Source organism: Gobio gobio (genome assembly GCF_949357685.1).
Source record: "Gobio gobio genome assembly, chromosome: 1".
Lineage (NCBI taxonomy): Eukaryota > Metazoa > Chordata > Actinopteri > Cypriniformes > Gobionidae > Gobio > Gobio gobio.
Window position 1 is genome coordinate 9,699,377 of NC_137097.1, and position 19,327 is coordinate 9,718,703.

General features: G+C 39.7%; 1 protein-coding gene across 1 annotated transcript; it reads left to right on the forward strand.

Moving 5' to 3' along the window:
- The first annotated feature begins 12,032 nt into the window (after positions 1 to 12,032).
- Positions 12,033 to 15,983, forward strand: LOC307127320 (uncharacterized protein). Its single transcript, XM_079818462.1, has 2 exons — positions 12,033 to 14,599; positions 15,049 to 15,983. Exons 1-2 carry the CDS (start codon positions 14,003 to 14,005, stop codon positions 15,535 to 15,537), a joined length of 1,086 nt encoding a protein of 361 aa, XP_079674588.1. The 5' UTR covers positions 12,033 to 14,002; the 3' UTR covers positions 15,538 to 15,983.
- The last annotated feature ends 3,344 nt before the right edge of the window (positions 15,984 to 19,327 follow it).

A 19,327-nucleotide genomic window follows, 5' to 3' on the forward strand; every position in this document is an offset into this window, starting at 1 on the left:
TAGCCCATTTCCTTCACACGCCTGTGCACGGTGGCTCTGGATGTTTCTACTCCAGACTCAGTCCACTGCTTCCGCAGGTCCCCCAAGGACTGGAATCGGTCCTTCTCCACAATCTTCCTCAGGGTCCGGTCACCTCTTCTCGTTGTGCAGCGTTTTTTGCCACACTTTTTCCTTCCCACAGACTTCCCACTGAGGTGCCTTGATACAGCACTCTGGGAACAGCCTATTCGTTCAGAAATGTCTTTCTGTGTCTTACCCTCTAGCTTGAGGGTGTCAATGATGGCCTTCTGGACAGCAGTCAGGTCGGCAGTCTTACCCATGATTGCGGTTTTGAGTAATGAACCAGGCTGGGAGTTTTTAAAAGCCTCAGGAATCTTTTGCAGGTGTAATTAGTTGATTCAGATGATTAGGTTAATAGCTTGTTTAGAGAACCTTTTCATGATATGCACATTTTTTGAGATTGAAACTTGGGTTTTCATGAGCTGTATGCCAAAATCATCAGTATTAAAACAATAAAAGACCTGAAATATTTCAGTTGGTGTGCAATTAATCTAAAATATATGAAAGTTTAATTTTTATCATTACATTATGGAAAATAATGAACTTTATCACAATATGCAAATTTTTTGAGAAGGACCTGTATATATGGGTCAAAGACGAGACGTCACAATTTTGGTGTCCGCATCAAATTATGTTTTCAAAGTCCTTTTATATACATAAAAAAAACATGTTAAAAGCAAGTAAAGTGTCTACTTTACTATTTCAAAATAAAATGTCAACATTTAGGGGAAATAATGTTCCAAAGTGTAAAATTGTCATTCAGCGTAATGGTCCGGACTTTGATTTTGCCATTACATCTTTAAATAAATGTATAAAATAACAAGTAAAAAAATATATTTGTTTTCTTGGCATTTTCAAATATGTATTGGCTGTTATATTAAAAGGACTATGTCTTTTTTATTTTTTTAAGTATTTAAATAACCAGGGGACTTTTGTCCCAAAAATCCAGTTTGTAAGAGATTCATTGACATTCAGTGTAACAGGATCAAGAAGCCCTTCTGAAATCATATTAAAAAACAGAGAGTCATTCGACAGTCTGTGACATCATCAAAAGGCACCCTGAAGACCGTTTGGTACTGCAGAAAAGTGAATTCATTGCTCTTAAATATTTGATAATTCCGCCTTTTCTTGGTGTGGTATTCTAAGATACAAAACTGCATGTCATTCAGTGAAATGCCAAAAAACATTTATATTGTTAGATTTTTTGAAAAATAAGTAGATGATGTGAATAATTGTGATTAACTTTAATGGTCAAGCTCACTGTTTGACACAGGTGGCCAGCTGATGGCCTGCAATATAAGCAGAAATAGAAGTTTCGTCATTCAGGGTAATGCTTTTTTCATTCAGTGTAATGCAAATTCTCTGTTACACCACAGTGTCATCCATTACACTGAATGACAGGATCACTGTATAATTAAAAATTTTAGCATCTTATTTATATTACAGATAAATGAGGAATGTTTAGCATGGACAAATATGTGTTAAACTTAATAAATATGAATATTTTAATGCATTTTTGTATTGTTAATCAGTAGTTTAATCAATTATTGATTCATTTTAGATGCCCATGACCAGAGAGAGTTGAAAGGCACTGTAAAATGCCAAAAACCCAAAAAGTAAATGCAGACCCAGTAGCTATTATCACACTCTTAAAGCTCATTCACACCAAGAACAATAACTATTATGATAATTATAATGGTGACCATATCAGCATCTAAACAATAACACTGTTCATTCTAAGCATGTACTGCAGTTTTGTCGTCTGCTGCTTTAAATTCTCCACCTAAAATACCTATCCTGATTACATAATTTATGTTGCAAAATAAAAAGTATTCATAAATATAGCTGCAAGGAGTCACTTTTGGAGCCAAGCAAGTCAGAAAGAAAGTGACAAGCTAAGCAAGCATGGCAGAGAGCATCAGAACAGTAGAATAAAATGCTTGTTATTTTTCAACATCTGCTTCTGCCATCATTTACTCAGAAATATTATTAAAACTAATTTAATAATACAGACTAATACTAATACATTGCAATTATGGGAACAATGGAGATATCTCCCTTTTTGTCAAAATGTCATTCAGAGTAACAAACCATGGTCATTCAGTGTAACAGATATATTTATGTAAAAATTTAACAATATACTTATTCTAACCTGTAATCATTAAAATACATAAAATAATATGTGATTATACTAATTTTTATTTTAAATGATTTTCACTTCCTTGCGAAAACTTCTCGCTGGCAAATGGGTAAACCTAGTGGTTTGAAGGACAGTGGCAAAGTATAAAGATTTAAAAATTACAATGAATTAGTATTTGTGGGCTGCACTTTGATACTTAAAATAGAGTATTTTAATATGTCATCAAATGATTCCTGTTTTAAATATGCCTGATAAGATTTTCTGATACATAAATATTGTTACACTGAATTACATTTTAGTGGGTGTCTTCTCTAAATCATGGTAAAAAAAAATGTGTGATAGTCATTATTTTTTGCTCAGAAAATTTAAAATTAAATAGGACACATTCTAATGTACAGGAAAAAACAAAATTTAAAGCTGTATTACACATTTATTTTTTTGATGCTTGAAAACCCCTGTTTCGTCTTTGACCCATATATATATATATTATTTATGCATAAACCAGACCATTTTTTAATACGTGGGCGTTCTGAGAACAAGCCTGTAATGAGTGAAGCGGACCGGTGTGACGAGCTCAATAATCTGCTCTATGCAGGCACGCGTAAGACCTCCGTTCATCTTCGGAACACAAATGAAGATATTTTTGTTAAAATCCGATGGCTCAGAAAGGCCTCCATTGCCAGCAATGTAATTTGCATTCACAAGATCCATAAAAGGTACTAAAGACGTCATAACAAAGTCCATCTCACTACAGTGGTCGTTAATCAGAATAGTCGTTATTTTTATTTATTTTTTGCGCACAAAAAATATTCTCGCCACTTAATAAAATGATTGTAGAACCACTGAAGATGGACTTTGTAACAACTCTTTAGTAACTTTTATGGGTCTTGTGAGTGCAAATTACATTACTGCCAATGGAGGCCTTTCTGAGCCATCGGATTTCAACAAAAATATCTCCATTTGTGTTTGGTCTTTCGGGTGTCGAACAACATGAGGGTAAGTAATTGATTGACAATTTTCATTTTTGGGTAAACTAACTCTTTAAGATCTGCTTTTCTGACGTATCAAATACTTATGTCATGCAATAAAATGCTAATTAATTACTTAAAAATCATACAATGTGATTTTCTGGATTTGTTTTAGATTCCGTCTCTCACAGTCGAAGAGCACCTGTGATAAAAATTACAGACCTCTACATGCTTTGTAAGTGGGCAAACCTGCAAAATCTGCAGTCTATCAAATACTTGTTCTCCCCACTGTAAATTGCACAGGAAAGCATACTTATTATAATTATTATTCATTTATAATAATATTTTTTATAATTACATTTTCATTTCTTAATTTTTAGGTTATATACAAACTGATATATTTTTAAACTGCTAAAATGATGCAGATTTTTGGTCTAACCGCCCAGCAATACTCCTATCATCAATACATCCTTGATCAAACGCCTGCAAAATTCAACCCAACCCCCAAATTTAACCCTACGTTTTCAGGATTGCTTGAAAATTAAAGGCAGGCATTTTGAATTAAAGCTTATCTCTGCAAGACAGTGGCCCTCCAGGACCAAAGCTGCCCACCCCTGATTCCTAGGATGGGATAGGTTATATACATCATACTACCGTATGCCCTGGTATTGATGCTTTAAATTTCTAAATTGTTTTATGTATGTTTTTTTGCCCTAGACCTCATGACATTGAAAAAGGTAAGTCATGAACTTCATGATGAAAGGGAAGAAGAGAAAGACCATTATGATAAACACCATGACTTCATGACTGGAGAAAGATCGACACGGGCTAAAAAAACGTCCTCACAAAAAAGAGACCAAAAGACAGGAACTAAAAGTTATTTCACCTGCCAACAGTGTGGAAATAGTTTCAGACGTAAACGAAACCTTAAAGTCCACATGAGAGTTCACACTGGAGAGAAGCCTTACACCTGCCAACAGTGTGGAAAGAGTTTCAGATATAAACAAAACCTTAAAGTCCACATGAGAATTCACACTGGAGAGAAGCCTTACACCTGCCAACAGTGTGGAAAGAGTTTCACTGATGAACAAAACTTTAAAGTCCACATGAGAATTCACACTGGAGAGAAGCCTTACACCTGCCAACAGTGTGGAAAGAGTTTCAGACATAAAGAAAGCCTTAACATCCACATGAGAATTCACACTGGAGAGAAGCCTTACACCTGCCAACAGTGTGGGAAAAGTTTCAGACTTAAAGAAAGCCTTAACAGGCACATGAGAATTCACACTGGAGAGAAGCCTTACATCTGCCAACAGTGTGGAAAGAGTTTCACTGATAAACAAAACCTTAAAGTCCACATGGGGATTCACACTGGAGAGAAGCCTTACATCTGCCAACAGTGTGGAATGAGTTTCGGATGTAAAGAAAACCTTAACGTTCACATGAGAATTCACACTGGAGAGAAGCCTTACATTTGCCAACAGTGTGGAAAGAGTTTCAGATATAAACGAAACCTTAAAGTCCACATGAGGATTCACACTGGAGAGAAGCCTTACACCTGCCAACAGTGTGGAACGAGTTTCGGACATAAACGAAACCTTGACAGGCACATGAGACTTCACACTGGAGAGAAGCCTTACACCTGCCAACAGTGTGGAAAGAGTTTCAGATATAAACGAAACCTTAACAGGCACATGAGACTTCACACTGGAGAGAAGCCTTACACCTGCCAACAGTGTGGAATGAGTTTCGGATGTAACGAAAACCTTAACGTTCACATTAGAATTCACACTGGAGAGAACCCTTACATCTGCCAACAGTGTGGAAAGAGTTTCGGACATAAACGAAACCTTAACAGGCACATGAGACTTCACACTGGAGAGAAGCCTTACACCTGCCAACAGTGTGGAAAGAGTTTCAAACAACAAGGAAACCTTAAAAGCCACATGAAAACTCAAAGTGAAGGGAAGCCTTACGCTTGCTCTATGCGGAAAGACTTGCAGAGTGAAAGAAAACCTTCAAATTGACATGAGAGTTCATACTGGGAAGAAGCCAAACACATGTCTAATGGTGCGTTCACACCGGGCGCAATTCACGCGAGTGATTTACATGTTAAGTCAATGCAGAGACGCGAAATGGCATTCTGGGGTGCGATTCGCGCAAGTTGAAAAATCTGAAGTTTGGCGGATATTCGCGCCGCGTTAACCAATCAGGAGCTTGCTCTAGTAGTGACAACAATGAGGAGAAAATCTGTATATTAATATCTGGTTCAGATAATATGACTATCACTGTGATAATTCAAAGTCAGTGCTAGTCAGGTACAACTGTAACGTACAGTTATAGCCTAAAAAATAAAAAAGTAATGAAACTTCACTTTGCCCTCAGCCTAAACGATTTGCCAGGGAACAAATTATAGATCCATGAGACCAAAGATCGCCCGTTACAAGATGAATTATAGCTCGAGACACCACAGAGACATCAGAGCTAGCGGCAGACGTCAGAAGGACTGGCCGAGGAAAGGTTGTCCTAGCCGGCTTTGACGAGCGCTGAGCACCGCTGATCCACTGGAGCTCACAACTCCGAAAACGCCAGATAAAATGTTCCAATTGACACTCTTTACATAAATAAACCACAGATTTGAGCTTTAAACAACTACATTATCGACTGAAAAAGTCTTAAAACTACGTTTTGTCACACATTAACAGTAGATTTGAACAAAAAAAGACGTGTAAACACAGTAAACACAATACTGAATGCTCAGGTAAATAGTAAACAAACTGTGTAAATCGTTACTAATAAATGGTAGAAACAAACCGAATGCATGTAGCGGTTGGCCTTTTGCTGTAGAGACTTTCCATTTACTACATACAGTAGGTACTCTGATTCCATGTATGGGACACATGTATATTATTTATATGACACACAAACACAAGTAGACAAGACCTGTTTAGTTCAAAAGATCACTCGCCACGGCAAGGTAGAGATCATGAGTGAGATGACGAGACAAGATGAGAGAGACGCGCCCGCCGAGTGCACAGTTCGGACTACTGTCATTGTCATTGTGACTCCCCAATCTTGCCTCCACGTTGCCCACTAACTGTATTTGCAATACAAGAGCCGCGATTCAGCTGCGTGCGACAAATGCTGCCAGTGTGAATGCAACACGGCCGCGCGCGGCTCCCGCTCTCCATGCGCACCACTGCCCGGCCAACGCAAAAACGTGTGCGGTGTGAAGCCAGTGTAACACGCTTGCTAACTTCGTGATGAACACTCCGACCCCGCGAAACACCACTGTGTTCCCACCACTGACATTGGGCAAAGGACCATCACATTGGGCAAAGGATTCATCGTTTGTGCTTGGTGTAGGGCTATACTTTCACTTTCTGAATCACCGTCATCAGATATTCCCCTTCAGAATCAGGGTCCGCGAATTCATTGCGGGTAAGCTTTATTGATGCCATTAGAAAATAATAATTTAGTGCAAATACTCGCTGACATTGACAATATTGCTCTGATAAAGTGGCTCACGTGCACACCAGCTCCGCGTTTGTTTGCACTGATTCAATGCGCTCTTGCTCGAAGATTTTGTATAGAAGCATGACGTTTTTCGGGGATGTCGGGGATGAAGTATGACATGTCTGACATCTAGTGGAGGGGAGGTCAAACGAAATTTGACACCCTATTTGACAAAATCTGCCGTTTTATTCAGTGCCGCATCTTGTCGAGTAAACTCGACCGTGGCGCCTAGAGGGTTAAAGGGCTAGTTCACCCAAAAATGAAAATGATGTCATTTATTAGTCACCCCTATGCCGTTCCACACCCGTAAGACATCCGTTCATCTTCGGAACACAAATTAAGATATTTGTGTTGAGATCTGAAGGCTCAGTGAGGCCTGCATAGGCAGCAATGAAATTTACACTCTCAAGATCCATTAATGTACTAAAAACATATTTAAATCAGTCCATGCGAATAGAGTGGTTCAATATTAATATTATAAAGCCACAAGAATATTTTTAAAAATAAATTAAAATAACGACTTATATAGTGATTTCTGATTTCAAAACACTGCTTCATGAAGCTTCGGAGCGTGTTGAATCAGCGAGTCAAATCATGATTTGGATGGCGTGTTAAACTGCTGAAATCACGTGACTTTAGCTCTCCAAACCACTGATTCGACTCGCTGATTCGATACACTCCGAAGCTTCATGAAGCAGTGTTTTGTAATCAGTTATCACTATACAAGTCGCTATTTAGTTTTTTTTGGCACACTAAAAATATTCTAATCGGATTTCAACAAAAATATCTTAATTTGTGTTCCGAAGATGAACCGGGGTCTTACGGGTGTGGAACGGCATGAGGGTGAGGAATAAATGACATTATTTTTATTTTTGGGTGAACGAACATTTTATAACCCACATGAATTTAGAGAGTTTTGATGCTTAATTCTTGTTGAAAAAGAGAAATAAACCCTTGAATGTTAGATAGTGTAAGTGTTTAGTCTAGCTAATAAAATCTTGTTTGTGTCACATGTAAAGTTGTTTGTGGTACATGCTCTGAGTAGTTCTGTTCAGGTCAAGTCAACTTTATTTATATGGCGCTTTTTACAAGGCAGATTGTTTCAAAGCAGCTTCACAGTATTAAACAGGAAAATAATGATGCAGAGAAAACGGTGATGTCATCAGCTCATTTCAATTATTATACAGTGACAATGCGGGCAGATCAGTAATTTAGTTGATATAGTTAATGTAATTTACTAATCAGATTTATTTGGATATTTAGTTGAAAATGTAGTGTCCCCATCTGAGCAAGCCAAGTCAAAGGCGACAGCGGCAAGGAACCAAAACTCAAAATCAAATCAAATCAAATCACTTTATTTGTCACTCTACCATATGCACAAGTGCAACAGTGAAATTCTTAGGTGCAGTTCCGAGCAACATAGTAGTCATGACATGACATGTACAACATTTAAGCAACATCAGATTACACATCTGATGCGCACACAATTACTCACAGCACAGTATACACTACAATAAACAATAAATAATTTACACAATGTGAGTGTAGTTCTCACAGCTTTAAACAATATACACATACTTACAATATACATATACTTAAAACAATATACACTAAACATACATTAAACAATAACAGTATACATTAAGCTATAGTAATAATATACAATGTACAGTATACAATATGTTCACAAATTGAAGTCCAAAGTGCAATAGATGCTGTATGATAAATAAATGTGTATATAATGTGTGTGTATCTACAGTGAGTTGTGCTGAGTGATATTCTGTCCAGTGTGTGTTATGATCCTGATGGATCAAGAGTTAAGTAGTCTAATTGCTTGTGGGAAGAAGCTGTTCTGGAGTCGGCTGGTGCGTGTTCTGATGCTGCGGTACCGCCTGCCTGATGGCAGCAGTGAGAGCAGCCCATGGTTCGGGTGGCTAGAGTCTCTGATGATCCTCTGAGCTCTCTTCACACACCGCCTGGCGTAAATGTCCTGGAGGGAGGGAAGCTCACCTCCGATGATGCAGCTGGCTGTGCGCACTACTCTTTGCAGGGCTTTGCGGTTGCGGGCGGTACTGTTGCCGTACCAGGTGGTGATGCAGCCAGTCAGCAGACTCTCTATGGTGCTGCTGTAGAACCGTGTGAGGATGTGGCGGTTCATTCCAAATCTCAGTCGTCGCAGGAAGAAAAGGCGCTGATGAGCCTTCTTCACAACGGCCTCAGTGTGGACGGACCATGAGAGTTCCTCTGTGATGTGGACACCGAGGAACTTGAAGCTGCTGACTCTCTCCACCGGTGCTCCATTGATGGTGATGGGGCGGTGTTCTCTCTCATTCCTCCTGAAGTCGACCACCAGCTCCTTGGTCTTGCTGACGTTGAGGGAGAGGTTGTGCTCCTGACACCACCGTGTCAGAGTGTGCACCTCCTCTCTGTAGGCCGTTTCATCATTGTCGGTGATAAGACCTACCACCGTCGTATCGTCAGCAAACTTGATGATGGTGTTGGAGCTGTGGGTTGCCACACAGTCATGTGTGTACAAGGAGTACAGGAGTGGGCTGAGAACACAGCCCTGAGGGGCTCCAGTGTTGAGAGTCAGTGATGATGAGATGTTACTGCCCATTCTGACCACCTGGCGTCTGTTTGACAGGAAGTCCAGGATCCAGCTGCATAACAGGCTGTTTAAGCCTAGAGCCCGGAGTTTAATGTCAAGTATGGAGGGCACAATGGTGTTGAATGCTGAGCTGTAGTCCACAAACAGCATTCTCACATACGTGTTCCTCTTTTCCAGGTGGGAGAGAGCAGTGTGAATTGTTGATGAAATGGCATCATCAGTGGAGCGGTTTGTGCGGTATGCAAACTGCAGTGGGTCCAGTGAGGGGGGGAGAACAGAGCAGATGTGGTTTCTGACTAGTCTCTCAAAGCATTTACTGATGATGGGGGTCAGAGCAACAGGACGCCAGGTGGCATAATGGAGAAAAATAAACCTTGGGAGAAACCAGGCTCAATCGGGGGGCCAGATCTCCTCTGGCCAATTAACAAACAGCGTATGATTTTTTTTCTGGCAACTTTACAGGTCAGGGGTCATATTAGATCAGAATATTCGAAAGATCGGAGTCATCACGCCAGAGACGGGTTTACAGAGAATGACATATCGATTAAACAATTAATTTAATTGCAATTTTCGAAAGATCGGAGCCATCAGGCCGGACATGGGTTTATTGTGGATGATATATCCATTAAACAATTATTAAATGGAAATATTCGAACGCTGGAGACGGGTTTATTGAGGATGCCATGTTGATGAGGTAATTTAAGGATCGATCGCCTGCAGTTAATTTCGATATTCTCTGTATTATCAGCTGGCCAGAATTTTGGGACCGCAGTAGACGTGATGGCGAGGTTAGAGCTGCCAGGCAGGAGGTCGAGAGGAAGACCAAAGAGGAGGTTTATGGATGTAGTGAAGAAGGACATGAAGGTAGTCGGTCTGAGAGAAGAGGATGCAGGGGGTAGGGCTAGATGGAGGCAGATGAGTCGCTGTGGCGACCCCTGAAGGGAACAGCCGAAAGGAAAAGAAGAGTAGACATGATGGCGTATAATATGTTAAGAGCTCGCTCAAGTACTGGGAAGCTAAAACATTTAGTGCTTTGTAAGTAATAAGCAAGAATTTAAAATGTATGCAATGTTTAATAGGTAGCCAGTGCAGTGTTGACAGAACCGGGCTAATATGATCATACTTTTTGGCTCTAGTAAGAACTCGAGCTGCTGCGTTTTGGACCAGCTGCAGTTTATTTATTAAGCGAGCAGAGCAGCAACCCAGTAGAGCATTACAATAATCTAGCCTTGAGGTCATGAACGCATGAACTAACTGTTCAGCATTTTGCATTGAGAGCATGTGCCGCAATTTAGATATATTTTTAAGATGGTAGAAAGCAGTTTTACAGATGCTAGAAACGTGGCTTTCAAATGAGAGATTGGTATCAAAGAGCACACCCAGGTTCCTCACTGACGACGAGGACTGGACAGAGCAGCCATTAAGTGTTAAGACAGTATTCTAGGTTACTACTTGTGGAGCTTTTTTGTCCAATAGTTAAAAATTCAGTTTTTTCTTAATTATTTTGCAGGAAATTACTAGTCATCCAATTTTTTATGTAGAGCTGAGTATCGTCAGCATAACAATGAAAACTAACGCCATGCTTTCTAATGATATCTCCCAGTGGTAGCATGTACAGGGTGAAAAGCAACGGTCCTAGCACTGAGCCCTGCGGTACTCCATACTGAACTTGTGATCGGTGTGACATCTCTTCATTTACTGCTACAAACTGATAATGGTCAGATAGATATGATTTAAACCATGCCAATGCAATTCCACTAATGTGTTCAATTCCTACATAATTTTCGAGTCTATTCAGAAGAAAGTTGTGGACCATAGTATCGAATGTAGCGCTAAGATCGAGTAACACTAATAGAGAGATACAGCCACGATCGGATGATAAGAGTAAATCATTTGTAACTCTGATGAGAGCAGTCTCAGTACTATGATACGGTCTAAATCCTGACTGGAAATCCTCACAGATACCATTTCTTTCTAAAAAAGGAACATAATTGTGAAGACACTGCCTTTTCAAGTATTTTTGACAGAAAGGGTAGATTTGAGATTGGTCTGTAATTGACTAATTCTGTAGGATCAATTTGCGTTTTTTTAATAAGTGGTTTAATAATAGCCAACTTAAAAGTTTTCGGTACATATCCTAATGACAAAAATTAATTAATGATATTAAGAAGAGGATCTATGACACTATATTTTTCAACTAAACATCGAAATAAATCTAATTAATAAACTAAATTAACCATATAAACTACATTTACATTTATGCATTTAGCAGACGCTTTTATCCAAAGCGACTTACAACTTGGGAGAACATGAAGCAATAGGTCATGAAGAGTCGAGAAGCGCAATAAGAGCCTGAAATCCTGAGACCGTGTACATTGCTCAGTGTAGCACAGGCTAGGGGAGGGAAGAAGAGAGAGAAAGAAGAAAGAGGAATTGTTTTTTATTTATTTTTATTTTTTATTTTTATGAGGTTAAGTGCTCACGGAAGAGCTGAGTTTTAAGTTGATTTTTGAATGATGTCAATGATTCTGCGTTTCGGATGGCGTTGGGAAGATCGTCGAGGCCAAGATTTTGAGAGCAGATTGAGTGGCAAAGGCTGGAATGAAGTCAGCTTTATTGACCGCTGACTGACAATTCCATAGGCCCACAGAAAAAGGGAGGAGCATTAGCGGAGAAAGGAACAGGACATAGATTAGCAAGGTTACGGTGTCGTGTAGGTCTGCGTGTAGTAGTGGGGCGTGGTTGAGAGATAACGGGAATGGACTGTACACACATGGTTAGAGAGAAAAGGAAGGTGAAAGAGGAGAAGAGAAGGAGATAGCTCTGAGCCTTACCGGAGTCCTTGCCTCGGAGGAGTCGCGCAGAGGAAGAGTCGAATACAGATGTCTTTACCCGCGTCGGTCTTCACACGCGGAGGCTGAAAACGGAGGCTTCCGCGCCAGCTATGGAATGCTCGTTAAATAGATACTATTCACTGCTCGAGTGAGATCAGGTGGGAGCTCGGCAGGCTCTGCTAATTATACTTAAACGCCCGTGAATGGGTTCAAATCAAAACCAATCTCAGCCTGAATAGGAAAGTTACTTAAGTGCAAAAGGCTCGTTCAGTATTATAACGAACTCGTATATTATTAAAATGCGATTTACTATGACAGGATCAATTGCACACAGACAGAATAAACCAAACGCAATACCAGTAGGACAAACAACACTGTTCTAGCAAGTACAACTATAAGCCGTGTAACACAAGTGCAGAATGAGTTCAAAACACTTACATGCGCGCTCGTCCGATCTGCTTCACTCGCCGTTCACTTCCCGAATGAAAGAATATCTGACTTCTATTTATATAATGTTTATCGTTCGCCCGGCAGGCTCTGCTAATTATACTTAAACGCCCGTGAATGGGTTCTAAATTACTTATCTAATTATTGATCTAAAGCCCACACTGTCACCGTATGGAAATTGAAATGAACTGATGACATCAAATGGCTATACAGCTTAATAAAATTATGCAGCATTATTTTCCTGTTTAACACTGTAAAGCTGCTTTGAAACAATCTACATTGTTAAAAGCGCTATATAAATAAACTTGACTTGACTTGACCTCTGGTAGCATCTCTTTTAATAGCCTAGTCGGTACAGGGTCGAGCATTCATGTTGTTGATTTTGATGATTTGACGAGTTTAGCCAATTCTTCTTCTCCTATAGCAGTGAATGAGTGTAATTTTTCCTCAGTGACACTACAATGCTCTGTCTGATGTGATACTGTAATAGACGGCTGCATGGTTAAAATTTTCTTCCTAATATTATCAATCTTACATGTAAAGAAGTTCATAAAGTCATTACTGCTGTGTACAAACATCAGAAGTTGAAGCTTTATTTTTGGTTAATTTAGCCACTGTATCGAATAAATACCTAGAGTTGTGTTTGTTTTCTTCTAAGAGAATCGAGAAATAAGCAGATCTAGCAGTTCTTACGGCCTTTCTGTATGCGATCATGCTCTCTTTCCACGAATTGCAAAAAAACTCCAGTTTTGTTTTCTTCCAGCTGCGCTCCATTTTTCTGGCTGCTGTTTTAAGGGCCTGAGTGTGCTGGTTGTACCACGGCGTTGGACTATGTTCTCTAATCTTCTTTAAGCGCAGGGGAGCAACTGTGTCTAAAGTGCTGGTTATTGCACATTTGTACTCCTGTGCAGTTGCAGAATCTTTGAAGCACACTTTGAGGAGTGGCCCGAGATGATCTGCGACAGCCAGTGGTTTGAGAGTTTGTGTGTGATGGGGTTATCTTAGGCTGATCGAAGACCACATGCAACCAAATTAGATTACTTACTTTTAAGATTAGTCTAAGCAGTTTAGACTAGTCAACCAGCCCCTGGTTAATCTATTGACTAAACATGTTATACATGTGGTCTTTGTTCGCTATGGTAAGCAATTCTAAAAATTTCAAAAGATCCATAGTCAAAGACATAGTCAGGATTTTGGGGACCAGATTGGGGATTACAAAATTTAACTCTTAATTTAGGCCACGTTTACACATAGCCGGGTATTTAGAGAACCGAATATTTCCCCGCCTCCGTTTTCAAAAATAACATCGTGCACACAACATCGTTTTCAAAAAAGTTGTCGTTTACATCAACCTGCATAAATACGCCGCCGAGCGCCATCATAACTATGCCAAACCTATGGGTGGCAGTGTAGGGAGAAGGATAAAGCCATGCAAGCCAATCAGAATCCTCAAAATCGACAACAACGAATAGCACCATCGACTTCCTGTTCCTTTCAAAACAACACAAACAGCGAAGTGGAGTTACTCCTAAATGTCGCGTTAGACTACAAGGCAAGTAAAGCCCAAGACAATGTCGACTGGGAATCTTGCCAGTCTAAATATGTCGACATGTTGGCGCAATTCTTGGAGCAATACCCGTCCGAGACCAACGATGAGTTTCCTCATGTGAAGGAGGAGATAACGCGAGCCCATCTGACAACGAAACTTAAGGCAATAAGAGGGAAATACAGAAATTCAGTGGACACTGGACGCAGGAGCGGTCACGGAAGAGTAGTGCTCCTCTACTTTGAACTGTGCGAGCAGGTTTGGGGTGGTTCCCCAGCCACTACAACCATCGCCTCCGGCATCGAGACCAGCGAACTGGAGGATTCCGTTTCTCCTTCCCCCGCCACATCTGCTTCATCCGCCACATCTGCTTCATCCTTGGCGGGATTCTTGGACGTCGAGTCTGAAGCAGAGGTTCAAGATGCTGATGGAAGTGTGACCATCACCCCCACAGTGAAGCAGAGGAGAGAACTGCTTCAGGTATGCATTTATTGTCATGTATGTATTGTTGGCTTTGTTTAAATGAATATGTGTATGTATCTGTGAAATATAAGATAATACAAGAAATAGTAGTGGCAAAAGGAAAAAATAAAAAAAGTAATGAAGAGAAGTCACATCAGTCGTTCTCATGTGCTACAACATTACAGTAACGGGGAAATGTTGCACAGTTTTGTATATTGGCAAAAAAAAAAAAGAGTCCTGCCTCTGTCATCTACATTTTGGGAAGATTAGCCTTCCATTGAAAGTATGTTTTAATTTCTGTATTCCTATAGTCTGTTGTGAATCGTGACGTTTACTGGTAAGATTGATTATGCTGAGGGAATATAGGCCATCATTCATCATGGTAATATGAAATGTGATTATTTTTGTATAGGTTTACTTGCAAATGAGCATGTTTTAATACATTTTCTTTGTTCTACTCTGTAAAGGCTAAACTGAAGGGACACCGGCATGAACGGTTCAAGAGGAAGCTGCCATCTGAAAACCAGTGGCTGAATGCCATTGAGGATGACAAAAATGTCAAGAAGAAACTTGTGGAAATTATTGAAACTTCAGAAAAGCAGGCATCCGAGAATTTCTCTAAAATAACAAATACCCTGGATAGGCTAACATCATCGATTGCAGATGGGTTTGCTCTAATGCGGCAAGTTGTGCAGACACCGCCACATTACAATATCCCATTTGATGGAAGAGGTCCTTATGGACCAGTTTATGCACACACGCCACCACTACACACTCACTCCTTTTTCCAAAATTCAGCACCAATTCAGCACTCATTCCCACCCAACTCGTCAGCTGACAACAGAGCACCTAACGCAGTTCCACTCAGCACCATTAACATAACTGATTTGGCACACACACCTGTTGAGGTCATGCAGGGTCAGTTTTTATATACCCAAGCCCTTAAGGAGGATTAGCGATATTGAGATATCAGAAGTTTCAATGTAATGTGCAATTGTAATTTGTAGGAAAAAAATATTCAAATACTGGTACTGTATTTTGTTCATAACCTTATGTTTCTGGATGTTTTTATAGTGAGAAATGTTACCCTGAGCAGTTCCAATATTTTTGTAGCAAGAGTTTAAAAATGGGTACTAAATAGGTAGCCTTGAGTTAAGGCCTTTTGATTTTTTTTTAACTTAAAGTGCCTATTGCTTAAAAAGCAGGACTGAAGAGGCAGCTTATATGCACTACTTAAGTCAATTTGTGAATTCCTCTTGACGTCTTAAGTTTACTTGAAATATGCCTTTATTTATTATTTGACCATTTGCACTACACATGCCACTTTGTTGCACTTCTATGCTAGTCTGATTTTCTGGATTAATAACAAACATCTCTTCAGAAATAAAATGTCTGAAGAATTAAAACATGTGTTTGTGTTTATTCAATTTAGTTAAAACCAGATCAACCTATTATAGAAACCGTTCACACAGGTCCATTTAGAATTTCTCATTCTTTATATGGATAATGGCATTCTACAAAACAAATAACATTTACACTTGGCAATGTCGATACATTACATCCAAGTGACTTGTAAACATGTACAATGTAAAGAATAGAAAACTGTAAACACATTTGCTTTAACATGTAAATTTAAATGTTTAACACATTGAAATGTAGCCAAAACTTACTGGTATGTAAGGAGCACACAGTGTTTAGGTCCGTGATGAGCAAAAGCTAAATATTGTGAACTATGACAATAAGAACTTTAAACTTTGACATGTCATACTGTCTGATACCCCACACACAATGGAGAGAAAATTGTCCCTTTTATGGATCCAGGAATTGAGTGAGGATTCTCCTGACCCTCTTCCCTTCTGATGTCATGCAATCTGCTCTGGTATCTGGTGGTGTGTCTGGCTGGTTTTCACTGTCGTATTGAATTGCCTCAGCAACCGTGTTGTCGTCTACCTTGTCCTTGGAAGCCTCACAGTAATTGTGCAGCACGAAACATGCATAAATCACAAAGGGTAGATCAGCCAGATTTATGTCCATGGCTCTTCTCAGGGCTCCGAACCGGGCTTTTAGTCTCCCAAACGCACATTCTATCACCATCCTTGCTCGGCACAAAGATAGTCCAAAGTACTGCTCCTGGGCAGTGCTTCCCCCATTGACATATTCCTTCATAAGATATGGGAGCAGTGGATTTGCAGGGTCGCCTAGTATGTAAACTGGTATGGCCTCTTCATCTTCGATGATTTGCCTTGGACAGGGAGGGATGCTTCTATCTTTCAAGGACGTGTTCAGTGTGGAGTTAGCAAAAATACATGCGTCGTGCACGCTCCCAGGCCATTTCACTACCACATCCATGAAGGCATATTTATAATCGCAGGTGGCTTGAATGTTTAAGGTAAACCTCCCTTTCCTATTGATGTAGTCACTGGAATTGGCTGGTGGTTGCTTTATCTCTACATGCGTCCCATCCACAGCACCTAGACATTGGGGAAGGCCATGAGCTTCTTCAAATCCCTGCACAAGTTGCTGGACAGCAGCTTCGGATTTCGGCAGTGTTATATACTTAGGACCCAAGTGGACAGTTATTGCTCTACACACTTTTCGGATTATTATTGAAACGGCTGATCTAGACAGGGCGAATGCGTTGGCCGTCTTACGTAGTCTACCCTCATCAGCTAAATAGTATAGGGTGAGGGCAACTTTTTTCTCTACACTGACCGGCGACCGCATGACAGTAGTCTGACCTTCTATGGACGGACGTAGTAACTCGGAAAGCGTCAGTAGAGATGACCGTGACATTCGGAAGTTCTCATGCCATTCCTCCGGGAGCACGACTTCTTTCTCAAAGTTTTCCCACCAGACCGCGGATCGCCCAGGTCGGATCCAAAACCGGCGTCTCCGACGTTGGCAGGCAATGTACCGGCTTCTTGGAAGGGAAAGCTGCTGTAAAAATGCTGACCTTCGTGTACTCCTTCGCCTCTGCTCCTCGATATAGTACAGCAGTTGTGTTTGCAAATGCAAACAGACCAAAAGCGTTTGCACAAAAGTAAAAATGAGTACCACCTTAACAGCATCCATGATCAAACAAACTGTAAACATAGGGCGCTCACATGACGTAAGCATTTTCTGGCGCATAATGTGACGTTTGAGAACCTAAAACCCCGTTTCTCCCCGTTGACACGGCAAAAAATACCCGGCGTTTTCAGAAATCTCCACTTTGGCCAGTTTTTAGAAATAATCGTTTTCTGGGATAAAAACGGCGTTTTCGTGTAAATGACAGGCCAAAACGCAAGGAAATATCTGCGTTTTCCCATCGTGTAAACGGGGCCTCAGTCTGGGGGATTCCCTCCACATGTACAAACCTCTTGGCCCGCCTCTGCTTCAATTTCATTGGTTGAATCTGTAAACCAATCATTTTCCTTTCTGCCCTCAGAACATGTTTGAGTAAGTAAAACTCCCATCTGCTTTCTGCAAGATGTTGTGCTCGCTACCCAGGTGACAACACAAGGACTATTAATTAGCATCACACACACAACAACCGGAATTTAAAACTGTGAAGAAACAAATAATCAGTGAATGTTTGGACCGATATAGGCTACATAGTAGACTAGGATCTGTGCGTTCAACGCTCATCTTCTCTTTATGCCGTGAACTTTTCAATGTGCACTTGCTCTGTTGCTTTAAGCGCATCATTCTGCACCCGGGATGCGCATAAGCGCTTTGTTGCCGCTCTGTTTTGAAGTGTTTCATATATTTGCATAGTTTTGTGCACTTAAAGATTATTAAAAAATATATTGTTCTCACGTATCGATCATATATTTGTTGTCCCTTTACAGAGCTGCACATTACGTTTACAATAAAATATAAATCTTGTAATTTTATATTATTTGTGTAGGCCCATATAATTATTTACATTCATATATAAATATAAATTAAAAATTAAATATAAATTGTTTTTCATAAATGTATTTAATAAGAACACAAAGTAATTTGTACCTTTTCATTAACATGTTTAGATTTTATAAAATTAGTCAAAAGATTTTTTTTGGAGATACAATTTCAGGAGATACATTGTTGACATTACTGTTAAAAATGCACTTCCAATAAAGTGTTGGCAAAAACGGTTGTCATTTTTATGTTGAGGCTGCAGAGGTGTTGTCGGCAACTGATAAATGTAACTAATAAAGTAACTTGTAATCTAACTTAGTTACTTTTAAAATCAAGTAATCTGTAAAGTAACTAAGTTACTTTTTCAAAGTAACTGTGGCAACACTGTGTAAGAGTTGATGAAGGAGGGGGAGGAGGAGGACAAAGTTTGATATGAATTCTAGGTGATGAACCTAAATTAAGGGAAACGCTATTAAAAAATATCATTATAAAACATGGGAGATTACTCTACAAAACAAAGGACCAAAACCGAAAATTTCTAAAGACTTAAACAGAAAAGGGTGTTCAAGGGTATCAAATGCCTTAAAGAAATCTAAGAATAAAAGTAAGCTTGTCTGAGGAATTAAAAAGTTATAATCAAACATATCTAGGACTAATCTAATATGGCTGTGAATACTTCTCCCTTTAATAAAAGCTGACTGTGTTTCACTAATGATTTCATCAATGCCTTTTTTAAGTCCATTTACAAAAAGCGATAATTCAGCTTTATCTACACACTCTTTTAGTGCTTCGAAAACTAGAATTCTTATTTCGGGCCAAAAATGTTTATATAGTTCAACTGTGATGCCATCGATACCTGGGGAC

What these genes read in the sequence shown, in the direction of transcription:
- LOC307127320 (XM_079818462.1), top strand. Translation starts at nt 14,003, where the DNA reads ATGCAAGCCAATCAGAATCCTCAAAATCGACAACAACGAATAGCACCA. An exon ending in AGAGGAGAGAACTGCTTCAG is followed by an intron (nt 14,600 to 15,048) that starts GTATGCATTTAT and finishes TACTCTGTAAAG; the next exon opens with GCTAAACTGAAGGGACACCG.